The 21,562-nt window shown below is 46.7% G+C and overlaps 1 protein-coding gene across 2 annotated transcripts in view; it reads right to left on the reverse strand.

Annotated features, from left to right (window-relative positions):
- Positions 1–21,562, reverse strand: part of DSTYK (dual serine/threonine and tyrosine protein kinase) — a 64,217-nt gene that overhangs the window by 25,849 nt on the left and 16,806 nt on the right. Inside the window, exon 2 of one of the 2 annotated variants that reach the window (XM_062211669.1) lies at positions 16,793–17,181. In XM_062211669.1, coding sequence (XP_062067653.1) covers positions 16,793–17,181 — 389 coding nt within the window. Of the gene's footprint in view, positions 1–16,792; positions 17,185–21,562 lie in introns of both variants that reach the window. The other variant, XM_062211668.1, reaches the window with a different exon arrangement.

Raw genomic sequence — 21,562 nt, forward strand, 5'->3', positions numbered from 1 at the left:
ACATTCTGTTTGCATCTTTACCTTATGTGAGCAGCAGAGATCTGTGATAAGAGAATTTTAAAAATCAAAACCTGGGACCTTTTCTTTTTGGATATTCTTCTCTAGGTAAATCAGAAAGGACCAGGAAATGTCAGCCCACCGTACCTAGGGTCTCTTTTCCACTGACACTGAGACTTGGTGTGTTCTGTTTGTTTTTTAATCTTTTCCATTTGTAGAAAACCACAAAGGTCTGACCTTCTTTTCAACAAAAAGTAAGCTCTACTCTCAGGTAGGCCACCTGACTTTCATTTGGCTGGCCACTTGAACTCACCACAACTAAAAGTGTCTCTACCATCTCACCATTTATAAGTAGAGCGACTGCTGCATAATCCGCGTACTTTTCACCCAAGCCTAGGCCAAGAGAACGCGTGCTGTTTCCTCTGCGCCTAAACTGCATGACTGTTTGCTGCTGGGAAAACCAGTCTGACACTCATCTTGCCGTTCAAAACAAACCTTCCTGCACTCCCCTGAGTCATACACGCTGCAGGATGAGTCACTTCAGAGAGGCATATTCAAAAAGTTGTGAAGAAATGGCAAGAACAGAACATAAAATTGCATAAATGCCAATGCTATTATCACATATAATAATTAGATAAAGGCTAAAAGGAATCCCAAGAGATGAAAAAGTTACATTAAGGTAGAGAATTATGGGTAGAAATTATTTTTATATTGCAAAGCTACCCTAAATGCATACATTTTTAAAAGGTATTAATCAATCAAATTAATTATAGGAGGAAAGCCTAAATATTTAAAACCAAAGCTAAGTACTATTTAGAAAATCATCAGGGATAGTTTTGTTTGCTTTTTTATTTGGTGGATTTTATTAACATTCTAAAATACAGTTTCAGAATCATTCTGTGTGCTGCAACAGGATCACTGGCCAAAGCTGCCAAGTCTATAAGTGAAACAATACCTCTGTGAGAGTGTAGCTGACTCAATTTGCTCATACATGCGAATTCATAAAAAAACCACACCCACAGATCCAGGGGTTCCTAACGTAGGATATGGCCTGGTATATTGGAAAAAAGCAGTCCACTCTTAAATATGCCTTATAATAAACAGCAATGGACAGAAGACAGGGAACAAGCTCTCTCTGCTCCCTTCCCCAGTCCAGGAGCTTGGGCCGTTGGTCTCACTCACTGCTCTATCATGACTGTCAGACGACAAGCACAGAGCTGCGGCTGAGACCCTGGCAGTGGTACAAATGAGACTGGAATGTGCTATGCAATTCTGCAACGCTCACAGTGAAGGGATGACTCATGCCTGACGGTTACAAACAAAGAGGGAAGCCAGCACTGTCTCCTGGAGACCAGGAGTGAACAACTCATTTAGAGAGATGAGCCAGAGCTGTACTGCGCCCTATTACAGCTACCTGAGAGGGAAGCCTGACCTCGGTCTGTCATTTCATGGACGGCTCCAGCCCTTCCTGGCAATCAGAACAATGACCCTTGCTTACTTAGCATCTAACAAAGACATGTGGAACGCATTAATGAAGACATGAGGCTTTTCCTACTTGTTCAGAACGACTTTCAATCAGCATATGTATAATTTTCTCTTTCAACTTTTACCCTACACGTCGATTTGGAATTGCTATTTGCCTCTATTCCAAGAATGAACCTGTGAATAAGCATTTTGCCCCTAATTCAAGTAAAGAAAAGGAACCTTAGGGAATCAGGATAGTATCCCACAATTCCCATTTCTAATCACAGTGAATTCCTAAAGAGATTTTTCTTGAAGAATGCATTCTGCATAAATCCATGGAATTCATAGAAGTTGATCTGTTAACCATCACTTTTCTTGACAGGATTAAGAGAATAAAACAGAAAAGAGATTAACTACTCTGCAAACATCAAAAACATGTTCTTTATTTTGTTTATATAAAATGATACCATTTTACATGCCAAGGAGCAAGCACGCAGTCACCGAAGAAGACTGATGGCTTTCTGAGAATGCTGGCTCATATTGGTAGACTCCTTACTTTACAGCTCCTCGCACATTACTGAACCTCAATGAAATGGGTGGACACCATGGCACAGCAGGTTAAGCCATGGCCTAGGACACCCACGTCTCGTATTGGAGTGTCTGGTTTGAGTCTCTGCCACTCCGCTTCTGATCCAGCTTCCTGCCAACGTGCCTGGGAGGCAGCAGATGATGACTCAAGTTTGTGGGTCCTTGCTACCCATGTGGGAGACCCAGACGGAGAGTTCCTGGCTTCTGGTTTCAACATTGCCCAGTCCTATCTGTTGTGGGCATTTTCGAAGTGAATCAGCAGTCTCTCTCTCCTTTTCAATAAACAAAAATAAATAAGTGAACTTTTTTTTTTTTTTTTTGAGTTAGACAGTGAGACAGAGAGAGAGAGAGAGAGAGAGAGAGAAAGGTCTTCCTTCTGTTGGTTCACTCCCCAAATGGCTGCCACGGCTGGCGCGCTGCACCGAACCGAAGCTAGGAGCCAGGTGCCTCCTCCTGGTCTCCCATGCGGGTGCAGGGCCCAAGCACTTGGGCCATCCTCCACTGCCTTCCCGGGCCACAGCAGAGAACTGGACTGGAAGAGGAGCAACCTGGACAGAATCCGGCGCCCCAACCGGGGCTAGAACCCAGAGTACCGGCGCCGCAGGTGGAGGAATAGCCTAATGAGCCGCGGCACCAGCCAAGTGAACATTTTTTTTTTAAAAACTCAATTATAGGGGCCAGCACTGTGTAGAGGGTAAGCCAAAGCCTGCAGTGCTGGCATCCCATATGGGTGCCCATTCAAGGCTGCTCCACTTCTAATCCAGCTCTGCTGTGGCCTGGGAAAGCAGCAGAAGATGGCCCAAGTGCTTGGGCCCCTGCACCTACATCAGAGACCCAGAAGAAGCTCCTGGCTCCTGGCTTTGGATGGGTGCAGCTCCAGCCATTGTGGCCAATTGGGGAGTAAACCAGAGGATGGAAGACCTTTCTCTCTCTGCCTCTCCTTCTCTCTGTGTAACTCTGACTTTCAAATAAATAAAATAAATCTAAAAAAAAAAACAAAAAAACAAAAAAACCCTCAATTATAATGGCCAAAGATTATACTGATGATTCAAATAGAAAACAGTTACACGGCCAGCACCACGGCTCACTAGGCTGATCCTCTGCCTTCAGTGCCGGCACCCCAGATTCTAGTCCCGGTTGGGGCGCCGGCCCTGTCCCGGTTGCTCCTCTTCCAGGCCAGCTCTCTGCTGTGGCCTGGGAAGGCAGGGGAGAATGGCCTAAGTCTTTGGGCCCTGCACCCGCATGGGAGACCAGGAGGAAGCACCAGGCTCCTGGCTTCGGATCTGTGCAGCGCCGGCCATAGCGGCCATTTTGGGGGTGAACCAACAGAAGCAAGACCTTTCTCTCTGTCTCTCTCACTGTCTAATTCTGCCTGTCAAAAAAAAAAAAAAAAAAAAAAAAAACAGTTATAAACTCAGGCAAAAGCTGGTAGGTAACAGGTAAATGTCTTTGCTTTCTCGACTGTTCTGAAGCCTCAGGTTTATATCAAACAGAAAAGAACTCAGCTACATATAACAGTCCTGCCCTTGACAAGCCATTTACACAAACACGACTGCAATCCTTGTCCCCATATCCTAGCTTTCCTTCCTTCCACGTATCCTCCCTTGCATTTTCACAGGGTGCTTGGGAGTTTTTTCCTGTTTCTCTTTTTTTTTTTTTTTTGACAGGCAGAGTGGATAGTGAGAGAGAGACAGACAGAGAGAAAGGTCTTCCTTTTTGCCGTTGGTTCACCCTCCAATGGCCGCTGCGGCCGGCGCATCTCGCTGATCCAAAGCCAGGAGCCAGGTGCTTCTCCTGGTCTCCCATGCGGGTGCAGGGCCCAAGCACTTGGGCCATCCTCCACTGCCTTCCCGGGCCATAGCAGAGAGCTGGCCTGGAAGAGGGGCAACCGGGATAGAATCCGGCGCCCCAACCAGGACTAGAACCCGGTGTGCTGGCGCCGCAAGGTGGAGGATTAGCCTGTTAAGCCACGGCGCCGGCCCCCCGTTTCTCTTTTCACAGGATTGATGCTTTCCTCATTTTTATATGGTTCCCTGAACTATCACTCTTAAACATTGACCATATATTAAGGAAAATACCTTTCTATTCTTTTTGTAGTTTAGAAAATAACTTGACTTCTTGATAGAAATGCCCTCCAATGGGGAGATGTAACTGAGTGGGTTTCTAGGCTATCAAACGCTCCATCAGAGATCAGTGTGAAGTCGACCCAAAGCTTTATTCTAGCAGTCATCAGAGTACAAACACAAGCTTATCCCCCTACATAGTAAAGGCATCAGGTGTAGCTCCAAGGCCAGACAAAAGACCTGGAACAAACAGACTCAACCAGAGCCCTAAATCACACAAAGGGAGCATGAGATTACCATATATACATTACACAGACATACATATCTATATTTATTTATATAAGTATAATTAAATAAATAATAATTATATAAATATATATTTAATATCTCACATAATATATTAAATATATTAATATAATTATATAAATATATAGATATTTACAATCCCCACAACTCAGACGCCTTTAAGGATCTTCACTATCTCCCTGTGTACTGCAGAGGTAGGTAGCAGACAAGCTGACAACAATGTATTGAATATCCTCTGCTCATTTTGCCCTGTGAACAGTCAGGCACCCAGATATCCACAGATGCAGATGAAAGTAGGAATCAGAAGCTTCATTCTCTTACCCCCGCCTAGATTCATTGAGAGAGAGAGACAAGAAGCAGGCTTTATGTACAGCAGGTTAAGGTGCTGCTGGGGACACCTGCGTTCCACATCGGAGTGTCTGGGCTGAGTCCCACCCGCTCTGCTTCTGATGCAGTTTCCTGATACTGCATCCTGGGAGGTAGCCTATGACGGTTCAGGCACTCGATGGCTCGGGGCCCCTTCCACTCATATAGGAGAACGTAATAGGATTCTGGGCTCCTGGTTTTGGAGAGTGAACCAGCAGATGGGAGATTTCTCTCTCTCTCTCTCTCTCTCTCTCTCTCTCTCTCTCTCTCTCGCTGTCACTCTGCCTTTCAAGTAGATTAAAATAAGCATTTTTTTTTTAAATGTAATTGTCTATTCAAGTTATACAAAGAAAAAAAACAGTAGGAACAAGAAGAGAAAAAGAAGGAAGACTGTACCTTCTAACTTTTACATACAGCTGTTTTGTTTACCTTCTCCTAACATCTCCCTCCTTTACGATAAACGGAAGTCATAATGAATTATGAAGAACACTGCATCTAATAGAAGAGTAATAACTGCAAGTAAGCTGCAACAGAAGGACTGAAGCCTGACCAACAGGGGGAGTCCCTTTGCGGATGGCTGCCAGGGAGGCCTGGTGTCTCCAGGACACTGTGTATTTGCTCACAGGACGGAGGGAAGGGGCTAATTATGTGCAGGCACTGTGCTAGGTGCTTTCCATATGAGCTCTCACTTCAGCTTCACGTCAAGCATAAAATGAGCCCACGGGGGAAGCCTAGATGAAGTTCTGGGCTCCTGGCTTTGGCCTGACTCAGCCTTGGCAGTTGCAGCCATTTGAGAAGTGAACCAGGGGGTGGAGGGTTGATCTCTCTGTCTCTTTCTCTCTCTCCTTCTCTCTCTTTCATTCTCTTCCTCTACCTCTGTAACTCTGCCTTTCCAGTAAAATAAATTAATCTTTCAAAAAAATTTAAAAGACAAACGAAGGCACAGAGCAGCTGGCGTTGTGGTACAGCAGATTAAGCCACAGCTTACGAGGCCAGCATCTCATATCAGAGTGCCAGTCCAAGTTCCAGCTGCTCCATTTCTGATCCAACTTCCTGCTAATGTGCCTGGGAGCCAAGAGAAGATGACCAAAGTGTTTGTGTCCTTGCCACCCATGTAGGAGAAACAGAAGGAGTTCCACGCTTCTTCTTCAGCCTGGCCCAGACTTGGGTGTTGTAGGCATTTGGGAAGTCAATCAGTGGATGGAAAATCTCTCTGTCTCTGTGTCTGTCTCTCTCTGTCACTCTACCTTTCTAACAAGCAAATCAGTAAATATTTAAAAATAAAATAAATGAAGGCACAGAGTCACACTGCTAAATGTAAAATGAAGACATGAATCCAGGTCCACTGTACCATATTTCAACAGTCACTGAAGGCCCCACTGTGCGTCAGGCTCTACATGATCGATCCAGTGTTAGGGAAGCACTTAAAGAAGAATAAAGGATGAACAAGATGATTTTCAAGACCCTAACAATCCTAGAATTTCACATTAAAACATATATGCTAGCTACAAAGCAAAGGTTCTGCTATGAAATAAGATAATATCCTCCAATTGGTTGAGATATCAAGAGAGAAGTAAAAAAGAATATTTTTAATAGCCCCAGAGCTTCTGCCTGTTGGCAATATTTCAACTCGAGTTTCTGAATGGGAGATTTCCTACCTGAGCTGCCCTCTACTCAAAGAGAAACACAAATCCCTGACAAGGCAGAGAACAGGAAGCAAGCCACGTGGTGCAGAAGAGGGTAGACAGGATCCAAGCAGAGGAAGGAGATAAAAGAAAAGCTTGAGACTGTAATGAACTAGCTCAGGTTCTTTTCCCTAAGAGCTAACCCGGAAAGGCCAAAGATGACTCACTGATGGCAGAGTGAGAAGAGTCATCAGCTTCTGGCTGTTCTTTTAAGGGACTGCAAGGCTACCGCAGGGAGCATGGGGATTAAAACAACAACTTGCCTCCAAAGCACAGATACCCTTAACAGGCATATTGACCTGCAACAGGCACTGCCAGGTTTCTCCGGCAAAGAGCAGTGCATGCGGGATGGCTCCATGTCACTGTCTGTGAAACGTGTGTCAGGGGAAGGTGAACGAGGTGTTAAATGTATTAAATCCAAAGAACACAGGACTATTGCCTGTGAAGAATCTATCATTCAGCACTCGCTTGAACTTTCCACCTCCTTCTAAACACATCACTTCTGTTTCCTTTTGCCCCATAAAATAATGCTTTAACTATACATGTAGAATATCATTCTTTATTTCTCTTATCTATAGAACCCACCCTTGTTTCTTTTCCCTCAGAATAACTGTTTTTGGCCTAATTCCCTACACTCTCTGCTACCAACAGTGTCTTCTTGCCCTAAGGACCTTACCCAGTCTTTTTCCCTATTTCTTTTTTTTTTTTTTTTTTTTTGACAGGCAGAGTGGACAGTGAGAAAGAGACAGAGAGAAAGGTCTTCCTTTATCCTTGGTTCACCCTCCAATGGCCGCTGCAGTCTCCTGGTCTCCCATGGGGTGCAGGACCCAAGGACTTGGGCCATCCTGCACTGCACTCCCGGGCCACAGCAGAGAGCTGGCCAGGTTTTTCCCTATTTCTTACCTATCAACCCTTACTTTTAACCTAGATGTACTCAGGAGACAATATGCTATCTAACTAAATTTGACACATAACAAATTTGGTGAGTGGGAGTTTGGGGCAGCAGTTAAGATATGACTTGGGGATGCCCAGGTCCCACATCGGAGTGCTTGTGTGTGAATCAGCTCTGCTTCTCATTCCAGTTTGAGCTAATGAGCACTCTGGGAGGCGGCAGGTGATGGCTCACATAGTTGGGAACCCACCACCCAACCAACTCCTGGTTTTAGCCTGGCTCAACCACATCTATGCAGGCATCTGGGGAATGAAGTAGATGGAAGATCCAACCTTTATCCCCCTGCCTTTCAAATACATAAAAAACAAGTAAAATTTAAAAAGTTGCTCGGGCTGGTATTGTGGTTAACAGGTTAAGTGGCTTCCTGCAACACCAGCATCCCATCCGGGTGCCAGTTTCACTCCCGGCTGCTCTACTTCCAATCCGGCTTCCTGATAATACACCTGGGAAAGCAGCAGAGGATGGTCCAAGTGCTTAGGCCCCTGCACCCACATGGGAGACCTGGATGAAGCTCCTGGATTCATTGTGGTCATCTGGGGGAGTGAACCAGTGGATGGAAGATCCCTCTAACTCTGCTTTTCAAATAAATAAAATAAATCTCTCTTTAAAAAGGTGCTTATTACAAAGTTTATTTAAAAAGCCAAAAGTAGGGGCTGGCACTGTGGTGTAGCAGGTAAAGCCGCCACCTGCGGTACCAGTATCCCATATGGGCGCTGGTTCTATTCCCAGCTGCTCCACTTCCGATCCAGCTCTGCTGTGGCCTGGGAAAGCAGTAGAAGATGGCCCAAGTCCTTGGGCCCCTACACCCACCCAGGAGACCCAGAAGAAGCTCCTGGCTCCTGGCTTCTGGCTTCAAACAGGCGCAGCTCCAGCCATTGTGGCCAATTGCGGAGTGAACCAGCAGATGGAAGAACTTTCTCTTTCTCTGTCTCTCCTTCTCTCTGTGTGTAACTCTGACTTTCAAATAAATAAATAAATCCTTAGAAAAAAAAGTAAATTTTGTTTTATAAGGTACCATAATAAAAATACCAATAAGCAGAAAAAAACTGAGAGAAGCAGGGCTGGCATTGTGGCATAGCAGGTTAAGCCTCTGCTTGCAAGGCAGGCATTCCATATCAAAGCACCAGTTTAAGTCCTGGCTACTCCACTTCTGATCCAGCTCTCTAATGTACCTGGAATTACAGTAGAAGATGGTCCAAGTACTTAGGCCCCTTCTACCCTAGTGAGAGCCCCAGAAAGAGTTCAGGCTCCTGGCTTTGCCTAGTATAGATACTGTGCTTTGGAGAGTGAATCAGAGGATGGAAGATATCCCCCTCTCTCTCTCTCTCTCTGTCATTTTGTCTTTCAAGCACATAAATCTTGTATTTATTTCAGAGGCAGATTTTTCATCCTCTCTCTGGTTCACTCCCCAAATGGCCACAACAGCCAGGACTGGGCTAGGCTAGAGCCATGAACCAGGAGCTTCATCTGGGCTTCTCAGATGGGTGACAGGGGTGTAAGCACTTGGGCCATCTTCCACTGCTTTCCCAGGGGGAAATGGATTTGAAGTGGAGCAGCTGGGACTCTAACTGGCACCTATGTGGGATGCTGGCATTGTAGGTGGCAGCTTAACCTGCTACACAACACTGGCCCCTAAATAAATAAATCTTCTTAAAAAAGAGGGATGTTCGTTTTTAGCAACAAACAATATTTAGGAAATTTGGGGGCTAAAATTTGACATTAATTTTTTTTTTATTTTAGGATCCTTTATAGGGGCTGCCATTGTGGCTTTAGCAGGTAAAGTCACTGCCTGTGACACCGGCATCCCATATGGGTGCTGGTTCAACTCTTGATTGCTGCACTTCTTCTTCTTTTTTTTAAATTTTTAAAAATTTTTTTTTATTTTATTTTTTTTTATTTTTTGACAGGCAGAGTGGACAGTGAGAGAGAGAGACAGAGAGAAAGGTCTTTTTGCCGTTGGTTCACCCTCCAATGGCCGCCGCGGCCAGCGCGCTGCGGCCGGCGCACCGCGCTGATCCAATGGCAGGAGCCAGGTACTTCTCCTGGTCTCCCATGGGGTGCAGGGCCCAAGCACTTGGGCCATCCTCCACTGCACTCCTGGGCCACAACAGAGAGCTGGCCTGGAAGAGGGGCAACCGGGACAGAATACAGTGCCCCGACTGGGACTAGAACCCGGTGTGCCGGCGCCGCAAGGCGGAGGATTAGCCTAGTGAGCCGCGGCGCCGGCCTTTCATCTTTTTTTTTTTTTTTTTTTTTAAGATTTATTTATTTATTTGAAAGTCAGAGTTACAGAGAGAGAGAGAGAGAGAGAGAGAGAGAGGTCTTCCATCTGATGGCTCACTCCCCAACTGGCCACAATGGCTAGAGCTGCGCCAATCCGAAGCCAGGAGCCAGGAGCTTCTTTTGGGTCTCCTACGTGAGTTCAGGGGCCTAAGGACTTGGGCCATCTTCTACGGCTTTCCCAGGCCGTAGCAGAAAGCTGGATTAGAAGTGGAGCAGCCAGGACCTGAACCAGCGCCCATAGGGGACACTGGTGCTTCAGGACAGGGTGCTAACCTACTGCGCCACAGTGGGCCCTGCTCCACTTCTGATCCAGCTCCCTGTTAACTGTCTGGGAAAATTAGCAGAAAATGTCCCAAGTGCTTGGGGACTTGCCACCCATGTGGGAGACCTGGAAGAAGCTCCTGGTCTAGCCCTGCCGTTTCAGCTACCTGGGGAGTGAACCAGCATTTGGAAGACCTCTCTGTCTCTCCATCTCTCTCTGTAACTCTGACTTTAAAATAAATAAATGAAATTTTTTTTTTTAAGAAAACGGCCCTTTATAATAGGGTGAGCATTTGGCACAGCAGTTAAGATGCCCACATCCCATTTGGGAGTGCCTAGTTTGAGACCTGGCTCCTCTACTTCTGATCAAGCTTCCTGCTAATGCATCCTGGGAGGCAACAGGTGATGGCTCAAGTGCTTGAGTCCCTGCCACCCACAGGGGAGACCCAGATGGGAGTTCCAGGCTCCTGGCTTCAGTCTGGCCCAGTTCTGGCTGCTGCAGGTATTTGGAGAGTGAACCAGTAGATGGAAGATCTCTCTTTGTCCTTCTGCCTTTCAAACTAAGTAAAAACAAATAAATTTTAAAAATTTAAAGATGCTGTCTAATGATTATAGGTTATGAAAACATTAACTATTGAAAAATTATACATATTGGGGGCTGGTGCTGTGGCGTAGCAGGTGAACTGCTGTTTGCAGTGCCGACATCCCACATGGGTGCCGGTTCCACTCGCGGCTGCTCCACTTCCAGTCCTGCTCCCTACTAATGTGCCTGGGAATGCAATGGAAGATGGCCCAAGTGCTTGGGCCCCTGCACCCATGTGGGAGACCTGGAAGAAGGTCCAGGCTCCTGGCTTCAATTGGCCTAGCTCTGGCTGTTGCAGCCATTTGGGGAGTGAATCAGCAGATGGAAGACCTCTCTCTCTCTTTCTCTCTCTCTGCCTCCTTGTAACTCTGTTTTTCAAATAAATCAACCTTTAAAAAACATTACAAATATCCATATTTAAAAAAAAACTTATTTATTTGAAAGGCAGAGTTACAGAGGCAGAAGCAGAGACAGAGAGAGAGAGAGAGAGATATCTTCCATTTGCTGGTTCACTCCTAAATGGCCACAACAGCCAGGGCTGGGCCAGGCAAAGCCAGATGCTCAGAGATTCCTCCAGGTCTCCCACATGGGTAAAGGGGTTCAAGGACTTGAGCCATCTTCCATTGCTTTCCCAGGCCATAGCAGAGAGCTGGATTGGAAGTGGAGCAGCCAGGACTTGAACCAGCACCCATACGGGATGCTGGTACTGCAGGCACGGTTTTACCTACTATGCCACAGCACCGGCCCTCTACTATAGCTATTAACTGAGGGTTGTAGAGAAAACTTTACTACTTCAATTCATTAGAGTTAAGAATCTTTTAAAATTAAGTTTATTTGCATATCAGTGACCTTGCCTAGAAATATTAGTCTACCTCAGTTCCCTGAAATATCCCCCACTGGACAGCACCTTGAGCCAACAAGCAGCCAGTGTGTGGCAGCCTGGCTGCCAGGTGATGTGGACATTTGTCGAAAGGGCCAGAAAGCTCCAGGGGACAGGCTAATGCTAGGAGTAAAACACCTGGAGCTAGGTGCTGGCCACAGTAAATGGCCTGCAGGAAGCCATCTTAGACAATGCAAGTTTAATGACCTCTGCTACTTCTCATTCCTCTTCTTACAGGTGTTCAAACACACACAGACTGAGCAACTCGGAGGCACAACTGTTCCACAGAGGGAAGGAGATACGGGCTCTGGAACGAGGGAGCTGGGAGGAGGCAGAGGAAGTCTTCGTGTACGTAAAAAAGAACTAGTGAACAGGGGGGTGGGGAAATGTGCCACCAGCTGGAAAAATACTGTGCTATCACTCCACGAGGCTTTCCACACTCTCTCAGGTCAAATTCCCAGCTAAGACCTCAAAGGCTGGGAATACTATGCAATGTGGGTCCATACAACTTGTTCTATTCTGGAACAAAATGAAAATGGCTAATTTATGAGGGCTTTAAAGTAACGTATTAGAGAATGAGCATTGTATAAGAGGGCAGGGGGAAATTCTGCTTTGAGAGTTTGACAGTTCAAAATGAACATCCCATTTCCCCTAATTCAATCTTGGTTTCCTTTAGCTAAATGTTTCCTTTCTTCCCCACCCTCTTTACAAATCAAATGGAAGGGCTGTTCAGAGCTAACTCACTGGCCCTAAATATAACTGAGACTAAACAAAAAGCGCTTTCTCACGGGCATCCACAGTCCTCCAGGTAGCTGTGCAGCGCCCCGGGCAGTGAGCAGAACATCTCTGATGTATTTCACAGGACAGGAGCCTGACTGTAGTGAAAGGGCTGTGCTCAGATACCACAGAGGCCACAGGGACCTCTGAGGCTCAGCATCAACGGGTTCTAAACTTAGAACAACCGCTGGGGTCTGTTATTAGCTCTACATCAAAACCACTGGAGAATAAAGCAGATCCGGAGAAACAGTAGCTGAGGAAGCCTCACAAGCCACATGTAAAACAGAAAGGGCTGGAGACTCCTCAAGCAGAGAGTGGGGTATGTATTTCCTCCAGGCAGACAGACTCATACAGTGTCTCAACACCCCATCCAGGTGGGCTTCTCAGTCGAGACCGTTTGTGTGCTTAGCATACCAGCTATCAGCCCAGGGAGCTCCGGGGAGGGCCTGTGCTCAGAGACACACTCGAGGAGCTGCATGCACTTGCCTTCGATGGCTGTCTTGTATCAACCCAACTCATGGAACGAAAGTAAATGAGCATTAGAAATTTAGACAACAATATGAGCAGACACAGAGAAGTCAAGAAACTTGCCTCCCTGCAGATGGCTTTAGTCACACTCTGTTTTGAAAAATCACCACCAACTTACAGTAGTCATTGCAGCTACTTAACAGTGTTTTGTAAGCACACGATGTGTCCAGTCATGGGACCAACCTTACGGGTTCTTACCATCATCTAAAAAAAACACTTGAGGGGCTGGCGTGGCATAATAGGTTAAGCCACCACCTAAGATGCCGGCATTCCTCTATGGGCTCTGGTTCAAGACCTAGCTGCTCCACTTCCCGTCTAGCTCCCTGCTAATGCACCTAGGAAAGCAGTGGAAGATGGCCCAAGTGCTTGGACCCCTGCCACCCATGGGGGGATCCAGAAGAAGCTCTAGGCTCCTGGCTTTGGCTTGGCATAGCCCTGGCTGGTGTAGCCATTTGGGAAGTGAATCAGCGAGTGGAAGATATCTCTCTCTCTCACTTTCAAATAAATAAAAAATAAATATTTTTTAAAAAATTGAACAGAGAAGGAAATAGTGTATTTTACAGAAGGAAAAGTATAGTTTCGTGAAACTTTTATTTCAAGTGAGTATCTGGGGGCCAGCGCTGTGGCGTAGCAGATAAAGCCACTGCCTGCTGTGCTGGCATCCCATATGGGTGTCAGTTCAAGACCAGGCTGCTCCATTCCTAATCCAGCTCTCTGCTATGGCCCAGGAAAGCAGTAGAAGATGGCCCAAGTTCTTGGGCCCCTGCACCTGTGTGGGAGACCCAGAAGAAGCTCCTGGCTCCTGGCTTCGGACTGGCACAGCTCCAGCCATTGTGGCCAACTGGGGAGTAAATCAGCGGATGGAAGACACTCTCTCTCTCTCTCTCTCTCTCTCTCTCTCTCTCTCTCTCTCTGCCTCTCCTTCTCTCTCTGTGTAACTCTGATTTTCAAATAAATTAATAAATCTTTAAAAATGTATATCAGTAGTATGTACTAAGTTCTAATAGAAAATGCTATTTTTCAGGGCTGGAGCCATGGCGCAGTGGGTTAAAGCCCTCGCCTGAAGTGTTGGCATCCCAAATGGGTGCCAATTCTAGTCCTGGCTGTTCCTCTCCGATCCAGTTCTCTGCTATGGCCTGGGAAAGCAGTGGAGGATGGTCCAAGTCCTTGGGCCCCTGCACCCACGTGGGAGACCGAGAAGAAGCTCCTGGCTTCGGATTGGTGCAGCTCCAGCCATTGCGGCCATCTGGGGAGTGAACCAGCGGATGGAAGACCTCTCTCTCTGTCTCTACCTCTCTCTGTAACTCTTTCAAATAAATAAAATAAATCTTTAAAAAAATTAAAATGTTATTTTTCTTTTTTTTAAAACAATTATTTTACTGAAAGGCAGAGTTAAACACAGAAAGAGAGATCCTCCCTCATCTGGTTCACTTCCCAAGTGTCCACAATGGCCAGGGCTGGGTCGCACTGGAGCTAGGAACCAGGAACTCTATCTAGGTCTCCCATATGGGTGGCAGGGGCCTAGGCACACAGGCCATCCTCCACTGCCCTCCCAGGCACATCAGCAGACAGCTGGATCAGAAGCAGAGCAGCCAGGACTGAACCTGGCACCCACATGGGATGCCGGTGTCACAGGTAGCAGCTCACTCGGTACTCCACAACTCAGGCCTGAGAAAAACATTTCTCTCTCTCACCCTCTTTTTTTAAAGATTTATTTATTTACTTGAAAGTCAGAGTTACACAGATAGAGAAGGAAAGGCAAAGAGAGAGAGAGGTCTTCCTTCTGCTAGTTCATTCCCTGATTGGCAGCAACGGCTGGAGCTGCGCCAATGTGAAGCCAGGAGCCAGGAGCTTTCTTTGGGTCTCTCATGTGGGTGCAGGGACCCACTGCTTTCCCAGGCCATAGTAGAGATCCGGATCGGAAGTGGAGCAGCCGGGACTTGAACTGGCGCCCACATGGGATGCCCATCACTGCAGGTGGCGGCTTTACCCATTATGCCGGCCTCTCTTTCTCTTTCTCTTTCTCTTTCTCCTTCTCTCTTTCTCTTTCTTTCTCTCTCTCTCTCTTTCTTTCTTTCAGCTTTATTTATTTATTTGAAAGAGTTACACAGAGAGAGAAGGAGAAGCAGAGAGAGAGAGAGAGAGTCTTCCATCCGCTGGTTCCAACCGCAATGGCCGGATTTGCACTGAACCAAAACCAGGAGCTTCTTCCAGGTCTCCCACATGGGTGTAGGGCCCAAGGACTTGGGCCATCTTCCACTGCTTTCCCAGGCCATAGCAGAGAGCTGGATTGGAAGTGGAGCAGCCGAGTCTCGAACTGGCACCCATATGGGATGCCGGCATTCCAGGTCAGGGCATTAACCAGCTGCGCCACAGCACCAACCCCAGATATTTCTCTTTCTTAAAGAATAAGTTGTATTCTGTGCATTTCAGGATTACAACATAATGTTATGGACACAAGATAGTGAAATGGTTACTGTAGTGAAGCAAGTTAACATATCTGTCATCTTACATAGTTACTTTTTTCTGATAAAAGCAGCTAAAATATAAACCAAGACCCTTAATATAACACAGCGTTATTAACTACAGTCCTCATGGAGAACACTGCATCTCCAGCCTTGTTCACCCTACATAGCTATTTTTTATCCACTGACCTACATCTCCCTCCCTCCCTCCCGGCAACCACTGCTTGATCCGCTATCTCTGAACATTCCACGTGTTCTCGGATTCCATGTGTGAGATCCTGCACAACTCGTCTTTCTGCATCTGGCTTATCTCACTTAGCACGATGTCTTTCAGGTCCATCCACAGGCAAACGGCAGGACTGAAAACGTGCACATCTTAAAATCTAAGAAACTTGAAAGCCGCTGCACTGCTGGAAGCGTGAAGGAAATAAACTAGGGCAGTACACCACAGAGACTGTGTGGATCAAATCCTTGTGGGAGAGGCTGACCAGACGGACCTCAGTCAATCAACAAGAACAACCGCCAGGGCTATTGTCACTGTTACCCCCGCACCGGAGCTAAGTGTGAGCTCCTCGTGTGAAACCCACTTCCAAAACTCAGCCAAGGGAAAAGCGGGCTCATCACACAGTCCCCTGAGGATGAATAAAGGTAAAAGAAACATGGGCTGTGGGAGAAATGAGATGAGAGCTTCTGCCTACGGGGTGTCACAGGCCATGACTCAATGCAAAGGACTCACTGGGTGACAGGCCAAGTCCTCCAGGTCAGCCAGTCCTTCCTGGCACAGCTAAGCAGGGTGAGGAACTCTGTGTCCTGAGCACGTCTTCATTCTTCCCCTGCCTACTCCCGATCTGACACAGTCACGTCCTTTGCTGATCTCCATCCGGTCTAGTTAAATAGCCTGGTCCCGGCTACCCAGTAGGAAGGAAGCCCAGACGAGCGAGGAGGCCTCCCTGAGTGAAGAAGCGAGCCCCAGACAGGCACTGTGACCTTGGGTGATGCCACAGCATTTGTGCTCTCTCACTTTAACAGGGAAGCGAAAGTAATCTCCAAATGATGGACTCTTCCTGTCTCCTTACATCGAGCTGGACACGCCCTCACTCTCCCCAGTTCCCTCCAAAGAAATGATCTGTCCCATTTAGTAAATAAATAGCTACCACGAAGGAAAAACTCCCAAATTCTTCACTTGATCTCCATTCTAAGAGACCATTAATTAGAAAGGGGTAGCTGGAAACAGTCCCAGCAACATCTTCCTACAAAGAAATAAAGAAGGATTTCTAACACAGATGGTAACTCTTCTGTAAAAGCTTACCAAGATGATGCAAGTACCACACACTCCTTTCCCGTTAGAATGAGAGGCAAGGTGGCAAGGAGACAAGCATGTCTCTCAGGGCTTCGAAGCTCATACACAGGGGCAGGGTGGGCACTGCTGCAGCCTTGTCCACTTTGCAGCTTTCTAGATTATGACTTCTCTGACTCCACCTGCTTCTGCTCAGACCCCAGAGTGTGTATCACTAAACTACTTTTTGAGAAAGTCAAAACAAAAGGAAAGCTGGTGCCTGTGTGCACAACTGGTGAGTAAGCGCAGGATTGGTACCTGTAAGAGAGCATGGTGCATCGTCACCTCCAGTTCGGCTAACACATGAGCGGCATCCTCACTGTCCTCGTGGACCTCCAGGTCCTCCTCGGGGATGGTCTCCCAGGTGCCCTTGTGAGCAGCCAGCGTGTGCACTAGTTCATAATGTCCAGGGAGTGCCAGGCTGACCCGGGTCTGAGTCCCATAGGTGAAGCGGAGGCGCCGTAGCTTGCAGCTCTCTTTACTGCCCAGCTTGGCAGTGGGAAGCACCTGCACCCCCAGCAGCAAGTTCAACAGCTGGCGCTTCACATGACAGTCCTGGCCCAGGATCAGTATGCAAGGGAGGCAGTCCACGATCTGCTGCAGGTACTTTTCTTCCTTAGGCGGGAAGGAAATGCAGCTGAGCTGGCCTGCTTGGGGCAGGGGAGAGGGGGAGAAGGAGAAAAGAAGTAGAGAGAGAAAACAGTGAGGAGTTTCAAGAGACTCACACTGAGACCCCATCAGGATGTCAGGGTTCTAGATGAGAGACTTCCAGGAGACTCTCAGTTGAAGGAGATACAGGAAAATATCCCATCAAACAGAATCCCCTCTCCTAGCATCTCTCCAGTGAGCCACCTGGTTTTGTTTTGTTTTGTTTTGTTTTAATCCAGAAAGATGGCAATGACATGATCTCTCACCATCCCCTTTTTCATCCAGGGGAGGAACAGCCTAAGGAATTTAGGAGGACCCAATTCACAAACACAAGATCGTTAAAATGACAAAGCCAGAAGGCAACACACTAACTAGGACACAGTCCAACAGCAAACTATACCTCAAAAGTCAAAATTAAAACCTTTCCCACGGACTACTACTTGAACACAGGTGGCCCATTAAATTTCTCTACTTATGCAGTTTTACCTTGTTATTTTTCTTTGACATTTTATAACTGCATGAACTAACCCATGTACATACACACACACACACACACGATGAAATGAAAAGCGATTCGAGTTTGCATGAACTCTAGAATGTCTTCTAGTTCATCTCTCTGATAGCTGGTGACAGCAACCCAGCTGCCAAGTAATCTGTTTTCTTACAAAATCAGGAGCCCAATTAAGATCAATGCCCCCTAATCAAGTCATACACTTCCATTTATGGGTGAAAAGACCCCAGGAAAGACAAAGGGAAAGAGCTGCCTGTTAGGATAAAATCCAGGCAAATTCAGGAAGAGACGTCATCTGTCTCAGAAATACTCTCCTTCCAGGACACCCACCACTAATCCACATGGATGCCGTCCCTAAACAGGTCCAAACAGTGTTCAAGAGAGAAAAAGCTCCCCAGGTATGAGAGCTCTGCTTGAGAAGAACCAGAAACTCGCTCAGTGCCACTCTCAGAGTCTGAACTAGATCCCTCCCCTCTTCTCCACTTGTAAGATCCAGGCAGCCCTCGCCAGTGTTCAGAGAGGCTCAGACATGCAATTCTTGGCTGTACAAAGGTCAGTCTTTGAGCCAAATGCAAACATTGTAATTGAACTGCTGGGTGGCACTGACTGAATAGTACTCCCTTTAGTCACCTAGCCATAAGCTCCATGACACCATCTGTAGGCTGTGTATTTTGTTGGTATAATTGAAGCAGGAGAGGCTGTACCTACTATTTCAAATCCTCAAGCTTCCATCTCTTCCACACACAGAACCATCCGAAAAGTTAGAGATCTTGTTCACCCAGGCCCTCTGCACATTTCACTGGGGCGCTGCCTTTCCTATGTGTTTGTAAGGACACCACCTGGCCCGCACATATACATCAGTGACACCAGACACTGACACAAGGAAATCACTCTCCCGTCAAAGCGATGGGCTCCTCTGAAACAGCAAAGAGCATCAGCTGAGTGCATCACCTGTGCAAGGTACTTACTAAGCACAAAATATCACACTACTGCCTAATCTTTGGCCCACAATCAAAAAGTAAGGGGACACAGCCAACTGCCTGTGTGTCTGACCACTGAGCACATAGCAATGGGCTAGTCTTGAGTCCCTTCATACCTTGCTTACAAGTAGACTATTCTTACCACACTTTCTTCTGATTATCTGCTTATAATTATTAAACTGGGAAGAACTGCCTTGTGGCACAGTGGGTTAAGGCACCACTTGGAATCCCACATTGGAATGCCTGGGATTCAGTCCTGCTGCTGCTGCTGCTGTTAGAAGGCAGCGATGAGGGCCCAAGCACTTGGGCCCCTGCCACCCATGTCAATCCAGATAGAGCTCCCGGCTCCTGGCTTCGTCCTGGCCAAGCCCTGGTTGTTGAAGGCATTAAGGGGAGTGAAGCGATGGTGGAAGATCTCTGTCTTTCCCTCTTTCTGTCACTCTGCTTTTCAAATAAGTAAATACATAAATAAATCTTTTTTTAAAAGATTTTTAAGACACAGAGAGGTCTTCCATCTGCTGGTTCACTCCCCAAATGGCCGCAACAGCCAGAGATGTGCCGATCAGAAGCTAGAAACCAGGAGTTTCTTCTGGGTCTCCCACGTGGGTGCTTTCCCAGATCATTAGCTGGGAGCTGGATCAGAAGTGGAGCAGCTGGGACTTGAACTGGCGCCCATATGAGATGCCAGTGCTGCAGGCAGAGGCTTAACCTACTACCCCACAGGGCTGGCCCCAATGTATCTTTTTGTTTTTGTTTTTAAAAAAACATTCCATTCATTATACAGAGCTGTGTACAGGAAGTCATCAGCACACCCATTCAGCATTTTGAGAAGTCCAGTATCATGATGAACAACTGAAGGCCAACTATCACTCCTGAAAACCTCCTCAGTGTCAACATGGACAGCACATGTGGACAAAATAACACAGCTTCCCTGTTCCCCTTGCAGAATTGAACTGGCACTGTCAGCTGGAGCAGCAAGCCGGCGGGACTCTCTTCGCTCTCATACACACCTGCCAGCTTTCCTCTTTCCCTGGTTCTCCTGAGATTCTCACATAAATGTCTCGGTATAAATTCACACTAATCTCTCAATTCCTAGAATAAAGGTTGTTTCATAACAATAAAAACAAGCCAGGGGCCGCACTGTGGCATAGTGGGTAAAGCCGCATCCCATATGGGCACTGGTTCAAGTCCTGGCTGCTCCACTTCCTATACAGCCCTCTGCTATGACCTGGGAAATCAGCAGAAGATGGCCCAAGTCCTTGGGCCCCTGCACCCTCATGGGAGACCTGGAAGAAGCTCCTGGCTCCTGCCTTCAGATGCAGCTCCAGCCGCTTCAGCCATCTGGGGAGTGAACCAGCGAATGGAGGACCTCTCTCTCTGCCTCTCTGTAACTCCGCACTTCAAATAAATAAATAAATCTTAAAAAAAATTAAAAAAAAAAAACCTAAATGAACTTTGTTACTGCCTCTACTAAGAGAATAGATAATAGAGTGGAGATAATAGAGAATAGATAATAGAAAAAAAGTGGCAACTAAAGCCACTTTTCAGGACAAGGGGAAGAAGACTCAACACCTCTGAGACAAAGTGTCAACTACAGGAAAGCCAATAAAACACGATGCATCAGCCAAAACCACAGTGGACACACCCCATTATTCATCTGATCCAAATTATCACCTTCCCCTCTCCACCCCTCCTCCAAAAAGTCCCGACAAATAAACCTGCTATTGTCAAAACAAGCGACAACCAGTGTGACAAAAAAGGAGGCTGCAGTTGAGCCCAGCTTCCAGAAACTACGCTAGGGTTCTCTGAGCAACCTACTGGGCCCAAGAAAGGTCTCTGAGATGGATATAGGTATCTCTGCTTTTCCACACATCACCACCCAAGCCCTCTGCATCTACCACCCGTCTTTAGGTTTCTAACTGATATCTGACTTGTCTTCTAGATTTGAACAAAGGCATGGGGAGAAATGGAGCTCAAAGTAGCGGGTGTGACTTCTTGTTTCTCTGGGCACATGGCCTGGTGATGAGGAGCACAACACCAAAGCGAGAGCAGCACTAGCGTGCAGGGCAGACCCTGATGGCTGGCTGCACCACTGACAAGCTGGGTGACCTTGGCGATCCGCTCCATCCTTCATCGTTCTGAGCCTGGAGTCGCTCATCTGTAAACCGAGATCATCTGTAACATTAACATCCATTCCAATTCTAAAATCCTAGGATACTGTGTCAGTTTTAACTGTTGAGAGAATAATGAAGTGATGCTGTTTGCTTGTTTTTATTTTAAATTATATATTAAATTAATTATGCAACCCATGCTCTGGACTACTATAACTACAGATCAGAGAGTTGACTGAACTGGTCAGGGGCTGAGAGAGCCAACTGTGCAGTCTTAGAGGTCCTCTAAAGAAGAGATTAAAAGCTGCAGCCTGACGGTAGGAGGGAGGAGGAAAACCTGTTCCCAAGCTGGAGCAGCTGCCTCCCTGACAGTTAAAGGACTTCTGAGTTAATCAGGTTTTCTTTGGTAATTAATACAGCAGCAGCTGCATATGGGCTGCCAGAAGGTAGCCGCACAGCTTCTCAGCTGGTGCACATTAACCCTGCCAACTCTGGATGCAGGAAAATTCAAATCAAATTGTCTTGAGTCCAAACCAAGGCTTCACCACCCCCCCTCCTTGGAGGTTGTTCTTAAATACAGATTATTTTGAGTGGGGTTACTTCTCAACAAAGGTTTCAAGCTAAGAGGAGGAGGAGGAGAGCAACTTAAGGAGCAACCCATTTTACTTGTTTTAAGTAACATTTACTGGAGCCTGTTCTATATACTGATCACTTCATTTGCCTCATCTCAATGCTCATGACTCTGGCAATAATTATCTGCCTGTATACATGAGGAAAA

This window comes from Lepus europaeus, chromosome 14 (genome assembly GCF_033115175.1).
Source record: "Lepus europaeus isolate LE1 chromosome 14, mLepTim1.pri, whole genome shotgun sequence".
Classification (NCBI taxonomy): Eukaryota; Metazoa; Chordata; class Mammalia; order Lagomorpha; family Leporidae; genus Lepus; species Lepus europaeus.